General features: G+C 39.8%; 1 protein-coding gene across 10 annotated transcripts in view; it reads right to left on the bottom strand.

Moving 5' to 3' along the window:
• The window catches only part of tll1 (tolloid-like 1), a 60,839-nt gene that overhangs the window by 10,099 nt on the left and 36,606 nt on the right, over positions 1 to 14,134 (bottom strand). For all 10 annotated transcript variants that reach the window (XR_014874556.1, XM_085162806.1, XM_085162810.1 and 7 more), the window contains 2 exons: positions 7,334 to 7,459; positions 3,743 to 3,870 (listed from right to left, as the gene is read on the bottom strand). Coding sequence is in view for 9 of the 10 variants with exons in the window: in XM_085162806.1 (XP_085018932.1) it covers positions 3,743 to 3,870; positions 7,334 to 7,459 (254 nt within the window). In the remaining variant the exon portion in view is untranslated. The remainder of the gene's footprint in view (positions 1 to 3,742; positions 3,871 to 7,333; positions 7,460 to 14,134) is intronic.

Raw genomic sequence — 14,134 nt, 5'->3', positions numbered from 1 at the left:
CTTCTTTTTTTCCATAAACCAACTGACTTGAAGCAGAGAGGAGGGTGAAGGTGGGCTGATGCGTGGATTTCATTACACAGATGGGAAGTGTTTGAATCTGAGGTCGTGATGGCTTGCAGATGTTTCTAACCATACCTCAAGCGAGACACTGGTTTGATGGTCTGACTTGAGCCGTGTACTACATCCAAGCAAGTTGTGTGTGTGTGTGCCAGATAGAGTGAGGAATAATTAAATTATCCTAATGCCATGTTCAGATTTCTGGCATTTTATATGTCCTTCTTTGATGTCATTACTGTGGAGAAAGAGAGCACCCCTATTTATTATATGCACACATTTGTACTCATGTCTTTGTGCATACTCACTGAAATGCATATATCTTTATTGAAAAGAGAGTTTACTAACATACAACTACAAAAAAACTCCTCAAAATCTAGCATAAGGGGAATACATCGGTTTGATTTTGGTGTGATCTCTCTCTTTACCCATGCATAACCTTAGCCCTTACACTGCTTCTAAGCTGACTGTAACACTAAATCAAATGAATTTTAATACCTAACCTAATTCACCCCCCCCCCCTAAAAAAAACAAAAAAACAAAAGTGCCCTCACTCCTCAAGTCTAAAATTTAAAACTGGTATATGTAAAGCTAAAGTGCACAAAACAACAAGTAATATTAAAAACATAAAGACAAAGGAGTGTGTGTTCAGTATCATTTGAATCACACAAAGTTACAAAGTTACATTCAAAACGGGAGCAAAACCTCGTAACTGTGCTATCGCAGATGATGATGTAATGTGTTTTGGTTACATAAGCGGTCATTAGAGATTATCAAAAACTAAATGACGATGGATGACAGTTTTGATAACAAGCCCATATTGTGGCTGCAGAGTGGAAGTAAGGTGAAGAGCCAAACGTATAATGCATCCTTTCAACAGTGTGTGTGTGTGTGTTGGATAGAGAGAGACACATGCATGGGAACATGACTTTAGGAGGATTATCTAAAGCATCCTGTGTAAATGTGAGCATGTGAGTGATTTCATTCTTCTGTATTTTTTTTTATTATTATTTTTTCTTTGAAACCAACCTCTGGAGCTGAAACATGAAGCCAACACAAGGATTGTTTGAAAAGTTAGTCAATCCACACAGACCTTCCGATAAAAAGCCCAACATCTACATTACATCTGAAATAAACAGTTTTATCCCCCATTTAAATTGCATTAAGACTTCAAATTATCCATGATTAAAAGAGTGGCTGTTTTGGTGAGGGTGGCTGACATAGATGGCTGTACTGTAGTTGGCAGAAGTCTGCTAGTCACAGAACTGGACTATTGCTGTAGCAGGTTCCTGTGTCTGTTTTGTGCACCCATGCAGTGGATGAGCCTTGCTAGACAAGCTTGCTAGCATTAGCTGATAACACAGGTACTCTACCCTGTAGTTTAAATATGCTCACGGCAGTGTTTTTATACGAGAATAAAACACTGTAGCTCATCTGGCTCATAATCAATCACAATTCACAGGTTATTGCCTTGAAAATACAGAGACAGACAACCATTCTTATCTATGGGCTAATTTAGAATCACCAATTAACCTAACCCCAATAACCACATGTCTTTGGACATGGAAGGAAGCCAGACTACCCGCAGGGAACCCATGCAAACACAGGGAGAACATGCAAGCTTCTTGTAAAACAAGAAAGACTCTCCAGATGGGAGAGTCAAACTGAGGAACTTCTTGCTGGAAGGCAACAGTGCTAACCACACCACCATGCTGCCTCACAAAGTCAACAGTTTCTCTGTTTTTTTTCTACATAAGAACACAACGTCAGATTAAACTGTGAAAAATAAAGGTGTAAAATTATAGAGAAAAATTCCTGCAGCACATAGTATGTATAAAACAAAGTTTTTGTTATTTCACAGAAAATGTCTCTTTTGCACTGTAGACTCATAGTAGTTCTAGAGCAGATGGTGAAAAAAGAAGAACTTTCTGTAATCTAATTGTTTTATTTGGTGTAGTATGAATGGCCATGGAGGATGACTTTATCAGTAGTAAAAGCTGTAAAACTACAATAAAAAGTCCAACATGTATGCCGGCATTCACATTTTCAGTCATTCAGTTGGCCAGATTGGAGTCTAGTGTCAGTCCGATTCTGGCGACTGAACTTTATCTTTGACACCCCTGTGTTAGGTGGTTATTTTGTATAAATATGATTGAGAACCTTCACAGACATATAAATATGATTAAATTCTGGCCAGTACTGTAGGAGTACTGATTCAGAACACAACTCCACAAACCAATTAGAGGCCAGGTTGCTCCCCCTGTTATTTAGTCCCTTGTGAGAACAAATGTGAGCTCTGCACTTATGACGTTCATACCTTTAGAAAGTAAAAGTAGTAGTCTAACAGTCAAGTAGCAGAAAGTTACTTGAAGGCTGCAATAATTCACAGATTAAAGCCATTCTTTAATCTTAAATGCCACTAAAACTCCAATTTTGGCTTCATAATTGAGAAGTCTTACTAATACTCGTAACAAGTGACAATACATATTATAGTTTTGGTGGACTGCGCTATTTTCTGAAGTTTCTGAAATGTATAAACTAAATTATTAATATATTTAAGAAACAGTTACAAGCAATCATCTTTTTGCAACACTTCTTGGACAAACAGTGGAAGCAGTCATGATGTAAAGTAAAGTTATGTCTTGTTCACAGCATCATCTCAACATGTTTTAGTTCACCTGTGTTGTGCTTTATTATGTTCTTAAATAAAATGTTTGGTCAAGATGAACATTTTTAGAAGCTGAAGACAAACATCAGCTGTCATTTTATCCTCTGAAGTGTATGTCATCGCTGGTTTTCTGTTTTGTTGTTCTGACATGTCTCCATCTCTATCCATCCATTCTCTTCCACTTATCCAATTCAGGGGGGCGGAAAAGGAGGGGGTACACCCTGGATAGGTCGCAGGTCTGTTGCGTGGCTAATGCAGAGAGACAGACAACCAATTACACCTGTGGGCAATTAAGAATCATCAGTTGACCCCACAAACTGCATGTCTGTGGACCGTGGGAGAAAGCCAGAGTACCCAGAGAGAAACGCAAACTCCACACAGAAAGACCATTATCATTGCCCCTGTCATCACCTCCATCAAGCAACAGTTCAGAGTTAGATATTCTCCCTTTAAATGACTTCCTAAACTGCCAAGGACCAAATAACCATTCAGATTTGTCTTGGAGCTAAAACTATGCTTAGCTTGCAATTTTCACATCATCTTCTCTAGAGAGGCAACACTGAAATGTCTGAGTTTCTGCAGTAGAAACAAACACTTCACTAAATGGTACTGGAGCTCAATTTTAATGGTGTCTTATGAATACATACATGTGCACCAAATTAGAAAATACGCAAAAGACTTTGTGTGTGTGTGTGTGTAGGCAGCACACACGCATACACAGGCGTAGAAAGGCACACTGACACAGATGGCCACTGCCCAAGGCCTTTCTCTAATGCATGAGCACTCACTCACAGTTAGCCCAAATATACAAACATGCACTTTCTCCCTCATTCACATTTGGGTTTCATAAGTGGAACACGAAAGGAGAAGACAAGCCAAGGCTTTACCATACAAGATGACGCCACAGACAGAACGGTGCGTCGTTACAGTGGGGTGGCATTCCTGTGATTTCCAGGAAAAACACACAGAGAAAGAAAAGCCTGACAATGTTGAACCCGCTTTTACGTGATGCACACTTACAATTTTGACTCTGTGTCCCGGTGTGGCTGTGATGTCCCAGGTGCACTCTTTCCGGCTGGGGTACTTGTCTGGCCAGTTTGGGCTGCTCAGGGTCCCACTGGGACTGTGGATCTTATGCTCACACTCGGCTGGAGACACACACACACAAAAACGCAAGAGCACACACAGAGAGGAAGTTTAAAAATCATGGCTGCACAGGAAAAGGTCAGAGGAAATGGAAAAGGAACAGGAAGGAGAGAAACACAAGAACTAAATGAGAGAAGAAGATTTCAAAGAAGCACATCCTGGTGACAAGTTCACAGTGGGTTTCACTTGAAATTGGCAGCAAGCTTTGCACAAACACTGCAGTGGGACCTTTGCACTTTCTATACTGTATCGGCATACAGAACTACTTAAAGAACTGAAAAGCTTACACCTAAACAGCAACATGATAGAGCATGTCTTTTTAAAATTGTAGTGGTAACAGAATAGCTGAGTACATATATATATATGTACACTATTTATTTGTATACAGTAATTAAAGTAAGAACCATATCATTATTTTAGATTTAGGAGAGGAGGTGGGCCTGAATGCTTTCTATATGCATTCAGTGAGTTTAGACTGACAAATAGTGTACATTTGTGTAACCGTACCTGCACATGTAACATTCAGAGTCTGTTAAAGATTAAATGCTTTTCTAAACACCATTGCATTCATTGGAGAAGTATCAAACTCAGTGGTTTTTGTTTTTATTCCTGACGACTACTCTGTCATTTGACCCACTTTCTTTGATTTTAAGGCTTTGTCAGCTCCACCTACTCATTACATTATAGAAAATCTTACTCAGCAGTCAGTTCTTTGTTGCCACAGAATCTCAGAAAGCGCACTGAAAAATATCAGCTGCACTTCATTTGTCACTGATGGACGAGTCTGGAAACACACAGGAGCTGTTTGTTAACACTGACTACTTTCTTCCTGGAGTCTGTCTCAGGTTAAAGCTGTCCAGAGCAGCCCACACACAGTCACACATGGCATTTTCATGCATTCGATTTTAATGAGAAAAATGCTATGGCTTTATGAAGGTGCGGGGAGGCAAAAGGCACGCACACGACAAAGACGATGTGTTTGAAGGTGATGGCTTTTATTTCTCAGGAAAACCAAACTCATGTACAGCATGAAATGGCATCCACAAGAACAACACGTGAGTCTGAAAAAGCTTTTTTTTCTAGCATGCAAAGTATCACATACAGATGTCAAAATCTCCACACAGTTTTGTTTTTACAGAAGAGTGTAACATCTCATGTTACAGATAGAGCCATGGGTACAATCTGATCGAGTTGCTGGTAAAAACTAACAGTTTCAAAGTCATTGCAAGAGTTTAAAATGAGATCCCTGAGACTTTAAAGGATGCTGTGTGTCATTTTTTATATTTCCCACTGGTGTGAAAAGCCATAAAGGTGAGTAACAATTATGCTTAATGATGAATCCAGGGTGTAACAACAATTGCTGAAATCTTCTCAAACAAGCCGAAGCTCATGTATGTATATAAACAGGGGCACAGGCCGTGTGACGGGAATATGAATTAGTGTGACACGGCAAGGCTCGCTTACACTGGTGTTGTGCACATATAAACACACATGTACACACAGGAAGACAACGCTACACGCAAAGCTTTCAAGGTCCCAGATGTTTGAAACACGAGTCTTTTTATGAGCATCACGGGGAGTCTTTAGTGAGGTGTGTATGTCAGTGCTGATGTTGTGAGTGTGTGTGTGTGTACGTGTTCAAAAGTTCAACTTCAAAGAGCTGTGTATAATATGTCCATTCAGCAGGGTGTGTGTGCGTGTGTGTTTGTGCGAGTATGTGTGTGTGAAAGTGCAAATAACTTTTAATAAATAATGTTTTCTGTCAAACTAAAACTTTTTTCCACCCTTTGTCCGTTTCTCACACACATCAGAGTGAACAGAGTTTTAGAGACTGCCAACTGGTTTTTAGGTCATCTGAGAAAAGTTCAAGAGTATCAAGTCGTTTAGAGTGGAGCATCTCCTGAAGTTAATCCCCTACATATAACTTATAATGTCACATTTTTGTGGGACATTTCTGTGGCAATTAATTTGGACTTGGTGTGTTTCTGTTTCAGGAATGTCCTTTAAGAACAGTCCAAGTTAGGTCTGATGACTTTCAGTGTAAGCCAACTGCCCTTCAGGGGCCCTTCAGTAAATGTCAATGTGAAAGCTGTTTCTTTTTTAGTTACACTACACAAAATAAATACTCTTAATATATAATTAAGTTTTTAATTTTTGCTGATGTTGTCCTAAAACTCCCTGGTAGAGGGTTGTGTTTATTGTTCCAGGATCGGACATATCAAGTCAATCAGTTGAACACTTGACACTTTCTGATTTAAAAGCTGAGACTTATAAACCTAAAGAAAGACTGTGTGCAACTTAAAGAAGCAGTTCACCCCAAAACTGAATGCACAGTCGCATTAAAAACAGTTCTACAGTTTTACATATCAGGACATTTTAAAAATTAAATTTAAAATAAGAATTTTAAAAAGTTATCTTGACTTTAGTATTTCTTATCTTGACTTTTGTATTTACCTCTTAGAATGAGGTAAATACAACCTGAGATGAACAACAATGCATGGCATATGACACCGAAACAGTGTGTGAAAGACAAAGAGCACCCCGTCATTCCTTAGCTAGGAGAACCACCTTAGCTGGTGGTAACTTTATCAGTCTCTCACGTCATCTCACATCATGTCATGACTCCTTCTGCATTTTTGTCTCAGTTTTTGTTAAAGAAATAGTAACATTGTGTAATATGTCATGTTTTGAAGTTCACCTGAGGCTGAATTTACCTAATTTTAAGACCTGTTGAGGACTAATTTATTCTTAATATGTCCTGATATATAAAACCTTAAACTTGTGTCCCATTTTGCCTGTAGTGCTATTTATTTGTCTGCATTGTTTTGGTCTCAGCAGGTTCACCCAGCACCTATTTTCTTTCTGTCTGCCAAGCTCACTACCCAAGAGGAAGAATGCCTCTACCTGTACTGAGGCTCATGCGAGTGACAGCGTGACAGGATGTAAGTACTAATGGCGTCTCCCCTCAGTTGAGCTTTAACGTTAGCTAGCTGCATGCCTTCTTTGGTTGGTGGGTGTAGTTTGACAGAAAGAAAGCAAGGTCATGATTTCAGGAAAAAGACATTCCTGCTGAGTTTTTCAATTTCCTTTTTCACTGAGGCGCACTCCAAGGCAAATGCCATAAGGTTTTATTATATTCAGGATATGGCAGACATTTCTGCAGTGGACATCCCAGAAATTGGACAACTCTCACTTGAACAATTTAGATGAATAAATAGCGCCACAGGCCAGAGGATTTTGGGGTGAACTGTCCCTTTAATCTATGTGAAAAAATATAAGCCAAAGAAAAAAAACGCCCTCAAATGTAAAGCCTGCTGTCATGTGAATGTGTGTGGACAGCGTGTGATGGATGATGGCTATTCTTATGAATGAGCACATGCTTGTGTTGATGCGCGACAGCATGCAAGTGTGCTCCGGTGCTTTTATGCCAGTGTGTGTGTGGGTGTGAATGCACATGAAACCCACCTTCCTTACAGTCATGTTTGTTCTCATGCAACACGAAGCCATGGCGACAATGACACACGTAGGAGCCCACCGTGTTGATGCACTCGTGTTGGCAGCCGCCGTTGTCCTTGCTGCACTCGTCTTTGTCTATGAGGGACACACATGCAACACGTCAGTGATGTGGAAACATCAGAGAGATGAGATGGTGGGAAGGGAGAGAAACAAAAGAGGACAGTAATGAGGTGCAGGTGCAGTTGAAAAGGAGAAAATGAAGACAAGTTAAACATTTTATTGCAAGGCTGAGAGTTAAAGCCCAGCAGGATGATCAAGTGAGCCATCCCGGCTTTGAACGCTCTCTGCAGCTTACTTTTTTTTTTACTACAGTAACAGCTGGAGATCAATAAAGGAGAAGTTACTCAAAAAGGCAAAAGTTTGCATTGATTGCCACGGAGAAGAATATCTAACGAAAGAAAACAAAAAAAGCTTTCTGAAGTTTGTTAGTTTGTGTAGGTCTGTTGTTGTGTTGCAATCGTCTACGTTCAGGTCACAGCAGCTGTCTTATTTAGGTTTACTGAATTTTGATTATTCTTTGTGTTTATTTTGAAAGTATTACTTCCCTTGTGTGTCCCAATGTGTTTTTTTGCTTCCTCAGTTGTCCCTACTTTGTGATCCATTAACTTGTCCCTGATTAGTTTCATCTGTTTCTTGTTAACATACCCTGCTTGTGTATCTTGTTTGTGTACTTGTTTTAGTCTGGGGCCCAGTTGCAGTCCAGCCCCTGTAACCTCTCTCTTTGTTATGAGTGACTGAAAGCACGCGTGGCTGCTGAAGGGTCTCTTAATTAATGGGTAGGGTAGAACCACAGGAGTAAGCTTTGGGATGCACTTGGCTTTCTCTAATGATGGAAGGAACTTCAAACCATCTGCAGTGATTTATACAGCTTTTATACAGCTATCAGATGGAAGTAATAACATCATGTCCATAACTTTCAACATGCATAAACTCTAATGAACAGTCTCTGTTTATGTTATTCGTATTTTAGTGTAGAGAGACAGAATATCATCCAAAAATCCAGGAAAAAACACATTACATAAAATGTATAAATTGATTTGCATGTCCTTGAGTAAAATAAGTATTTGAATCAAAACAGTCTAAATTCTGGCTCCCACAAATTGGCTGTGTGTCCATGTGGCACACAAATTACAAGATTGTAGACCTGCACAAGGCATAGTGAGCTACAAGGCCATCCGCAAGACGCTTGGTGAGAAGTTGACAACTGCTAGTGTGAATATTAGGAAATGGAAGAAACATAAAATGACCATCAATTGCACTTGGTCTGGTGCTCAAGGCAAGATCTTGAATCACAGGGTTAGGATGATCATGAAAAAGGTGGTAGATTTGGTAATTTGGTAATGACCTGAAGACCAAAGTCACCAAGAACACCACTATTAACACACTATACCGTGCAGCACCAATGGGGTCTCCCAACTCAAGAAGGCATATGTAGAGGTCTGTCTTAAGTTTGCCCGTGAACATCTAATGATTCAGAAAAGGCTTGGGGGGAAAGTGTTGTCGTCAAATGAAATCAAAATCATACTCTTTGGTGTCAACTTCATCTGCCAAGTCGGAAAGAGGAGAAATGCTGAGTATGGCCTAAAGAACACCGTCCCCACAGTCAAGCATGGAGGTGGAAACATTATGGTTTTGTCTTTCTGCTAAGGGTACAGCAGGATTTCACTGCCTTGAGGGAACAATGAATGAACCTCCTTCCCTCAGCCAGAACACTGAAGATGGGTTGTGGATGTGTCATGACAGCATGACAACGACCCAAAAAATATCACCAAGGCAACAAAGGAGTGGCTAAAGAAGAAGCAAATGAATGTCATTTAGTGGTCTAGCAAGTCTCTTTTATGTAATGTGTTGTAATGTGTTTTTTCAGCATTTTCAGCTGATATATCTCTCACTGCATTAAATTGAAACTATAGTAAAAGCGAGAGAGAGTTCATTTCTTTGGAAGTGAGCAAACTTGCAAATCCAGTGGGTGATCAAATAATTATTTGCCCAACTGCATATCATAAACTGTATGATTTTTTTCAATTCATCATTCGTTTTCACTATGTGCTGATACATAAAAGATTTCATCATTCATCAACTGTATAGGGAACTGGTCAGAATCCAATAAAAACTTCTGTCTTAGTCACATTTGGAACCTTTGAGCCTCTGTATTTATGTTTATACCCCACCATGGTACTTTACAATCCCATCATATACTACATAATTATGTTAGATTATTATTGGAGTTACATATTGGTTGCACTGAGTAAAAGACTCCGTTAAATATGCAAAATATAAAAAAATATTCACAATGTTAATATAAATTAAAAAGTTTGTTTTATCATTCAATACACATTACCTCAAAATTCAGAGTGAACATGTGGTGTCTTGCGAATGTTTTGGGAATCTGCTAGATTTTTAAAATAAGATTTGAACACCAAGTAAATGCGCATGCTACAGTATTATTTGGTCTGTTCATCTTTTAGTCCATTGTTATGCGGTTGCTAGGTAACATGATGATGTTGATGAATATATCAAGCATCAATCAATTTGTTGCTATAAATTAGAAGTTAGTTATTGTTGTGAAATGTCAATGATACAGTAACTTTAGGTGTTATAGATGCATAAAAGCTGCAAATGGATTATTTTATCCTCTTGGTAACTGGCAACATGATGACATCATAATGTCTGATATAGAAGAGAACCTTCAGGGCTTAAGATGTACTTGTGTACCAATGTTGTTTGCACCCCTCCCGATCATGTAAGAGGAGTTTTTAGGTAAACAGACACAGATTGTTTGTGTTATAGTAAAATGTTTGGCTTGGCACAGAGTTTGATCAAATTGATCTGGTTGCAGGTTAAAGGTGGAAACGTTTTAAAGTCCAAAAACAAACTCACTTCCCAATCATTTTCTCTCCCTCATACTCAATTTGTGGTGTCCTCTAACCACCTGGATTCACCACAGGATGGGCTGGGTGAGAACAAAGACTTTGGTGAGGCTGAATCCCGGGTGGAGGCGGAAGAAGCAACGGAAGGTTCGCTCTGCTCGGGGTTGCCACGTTAAGCGCGGAGACAGAAAGAGGCAGAGGAGGTGAGGATGGATTGCAGACCGCACAGGAAGACAGAGGATGTATGGGGAGAGTGTGGGAGCACAGTGTGTTTGTGACTGAGAGAGAAACAGATTCCTATAAAGAGATGTGAGATTAGACACAGACGCCGAGTCTCACTTCAACTTTGGAGCTTGTGAATCAAACTAGATCTGCTTTTAATGAAACCACTAAATCCTCTCTCTCTCCCTCTCTCTTTCTCCGTGTGTGTTTGTCTGTGTCTGCTGTGGTATTACAGTGCTATTGTGGGCTCAGTCTCACCCTATCACAGGCTAAGAAGCTTTGCGGTCGATGCTACACAGTGTTCATTGTAGCTGTCTTCAGGTCAAGCACAAAATGTCCACACGCACGCACAAGCAAACACACACACACACGCACACAGATTAGTAGTATGTGGGAGGCTGAGGGGACCTCCCTAAAGCTGCTGGCTGTTCACCAACCAAAAGCTATCCCTAAAAGCTTCTGACAGTAACTGAGCGACACAGCAGCTTTTAACACACAAGTACGCACATTATTCTTATCTGAGTAATTTCCTTTTGCAAGCCTGCCCCACTGAACTGTTTAGCTGTGTGTTAAAGGTGTGCTGCAGGTTAGTTGAATGCAGTTAACAGCTTTTATTCCTCTGAAGTTTAAACTGTCCTGATTTTCTCTTCAAGTTTGCAGTAAATTGTTTGAGTAAAAAAGAGAAATCTGTATCATAACATCCAACAAATTTCTCCCTGAAACAGCAAGCCGGGAACATTTGTTGTATTTTTAGTTGAAAACCGGGCTGTGTCCCAATTTCATACTGTTTAAGACTGTCTTTGAGATTGCAGTTTAAAAAATAATCAACTTACATATATTTGCATACGATAATCACGGCCTGGATTTATGAAAATACATGATGGTGACAATACTTAAACATTTTGGATAATAAAAAGCTTTTTTCACATCATGCATGCTATATTTCTTTTGGCCAGCTTTGATGGCACAGATTTGAGGGGTGTTGTTTCAGTTTGCACTGTGACCACATTCATTTCCATCTAGACTTGGATTTTTTTCTCCTGTATTGATGATGGGAGAGTCTTTTCCAGCGCATCCCAAACATTCTTAATGGGATTAAGGTCTGCACTCTGTGATTACCAAGCCAAAGAGTGATGTGTCATGCTTCCCAAACCGCTCTTTTACTCTTAGAGCCTGATGAATCCTGGCATTGTCATCTTGGAACCACCAACAAGGAAGTAAAAATCCGCTGATGGAAAAAGCTGACCACTCAGTGTATTCAGGTACTCAACTAACCTCATTTTTTTTGCAGGGCCACATTACGCTGCTGAATCAAGACCTGACCAACTGAACCAAACCCAGATCATAGGACTGTAGCCAGAGGCTGGTACAGTAGGCAGTAGGGAGTATTGCTTCATTTGCCTCTCCTCTTACTTGCATCACTGTCCTACTTTCATTGTTCCAGAGTCCAGTCATTATGGTCTTCAGCAAACTGGAGCCACACTTCTTTGGTGAAGATGATGGTTCTCCATTATACTTCAAGGTCTTTAATAATGTGTAAACCTAATGCTACTTGGTTCAGCAATCTCCATTTGGTTTATTTGCCTGATGCAAACCAATAACCCTTTCAATCCTTCTGAAAAACAGTAACATGTTTTTCACAACCACAGGATATGTCTTCTAACATGGTTGGTTAAGCTCCTCACAGCATCAGTTATGGTTAAATAACCTGTTACCATCCAAAACATAGTAATCACTGCAGTAATTATCTAGTGTAAGTCTTAGGCTACATCCACACGTACCCGGGTATTTTTGAAAACACAGATTTTTCTATGCGTTTGCACCTTTTGTCCACACGTAACGGCGTTTTCGGTCACTGAAAACAGAGATTTTTTAAAAACTCCGGCCAGGGTGGATATTTTTGAAAACTCCATTTTTGCATTTACGTGTGGACGAGAAAAACGGAGAAAACGCAGCGTCAAAGGTGTGCGCCTTTTTTGACGTCACACTGTGCGCCACGTTATTGTTTCGGTGAATACTGTTACTGTTAATTGTGCTCTCTGCAGTGTTTAAATGCTTACATCTACACACACAGTTACTGTCCCTCCACACATACGACTCGGTTCTGCTTCTATGCCCCATCCTTGTTTACTATTTCCCACCGAGGCTTCTAGACTTCTGATTGGCCAACATTTCTACACGGTTAGGAATATATCACCACCTGTTGCTTTGGCATGTTCCTTGCAGCGTTTTCCTTCATTTCTGCGTTTACGTGTGGACAGGATTATTTTTTAAAACGAAAACAAAAAATCTCAGTTTTCAAAAATACCCGTGTACGTGTGAACGTAGCCTTAGTTTGCTTAGTTAACCAGGTGATGACTTGTTCTTGGACAGGTAGGTATATTAAAGGTATATTACTTTTCATTCAGTAAACAGTAAGTAGCCATATAGTATATTTATTTGCTGAATATTTTAGAACCTGTAAATTGATCAAACTCACCACGTTCTTCATTACTTTTTTCCATATTAGCTATCATGCAAACACTGTGTGACATAAAACAATAACTACACATTCATTATGGGTAATTACATTATTTACTTTACTTACTAATTTTTTAAGGGTTTTCATTTAAGGCCTAGTTGGGAGCTTTAATTTGGATGACAGAAAGTTGTAGAATAACATCTCATAACTCCATATTATCACAATTTTAGTCCACCGAATCATAGATTTTATCAATAATTCGTACAATACTGGGACACAGAACGTTTCCTTCTGGAGCAGAATGGATAAAGAAAGGATCCACATCAATAAAGTAGGATCTATCCATTCCCTTAATTGACCAGAGCCAATCAGAGATCAATCCCGATTGTCAGGTCATGTTACCTCTGACCTTTGATGAGATTGCCAGCCTGGTGCCGACATGACCACGAGTTGAACTGACGCGCGATACGTCCTGGCACGACTCAAACACAAACATACGCTCCTGACACTGTGCCAGTCTGTCTGAGGGAGAGAGGGCAGAGAGCAGGGTGAGTGGAGGAAGCCAGAGAGCAGGTGGAGGCAGGATGAAAAAAAAAAAAACCAGACAAATATGCAAACAGCTCTGCATACACATGAACATTTCACCTAATACTAAACCATGCAAACAACCTCAAATGAATTCACAGCAGAGGGAGATGGGGACACAAAATGAGGCATGTAGATGCTCAAACAAGAGTGTTTACAAGAGTGCTAATGCCTCCTAAAGCCACTTCTGCTCTGGACATTACACGGTTACCTAAATCTCTGCGGCACAGTCAGTGATGGCTTAGATATCAGTAGCAGTGTGATTACTATTCTCTAAACAAGTATTTTACTTACCTAATCTAAACAATCTAAGCAATCCAGATTTTTTGGTGAGTGCAACATAAATGGAAAACTTTAACACTTCTGACTAATCTCTCTTATTTCTCCTGTGTGCATCTCACCTTAAGACTGATATGTTTCGTTAGTCTAAACACTGAAACGGCTGCCAGCTTCAAAGGTTAAAATGTTTGCAGAAGGGGAGGATCAGTGTTCGGCATGAGTTTCTGGCAGTGTGACTGAATTCCAGTGGTGCCGAGCATGAAATACCAGAAACCGCCCCTGCACCATAATCCACTTCTCCTGTGTCCATCTTATTTGAAGACTCCTGACATT

Source organism: Neolamprologus multifasciatus, chromosome 6 (genome assembly GCF_963576455.1).
Source record: "Neolamprologus multifasciatus chromosome 6, fNeoMul1.2, whole genome shotgun sequence".
NCBI lineage: Eukaryota > Metazoa > Chordata > Actinopteri > Cichliformes > Cichlidae > Neolamprologus > Neolamprologus multifasciatus.
This window is presented reverse-complemented; position numbering and strand designations above follow the sequence as displayed.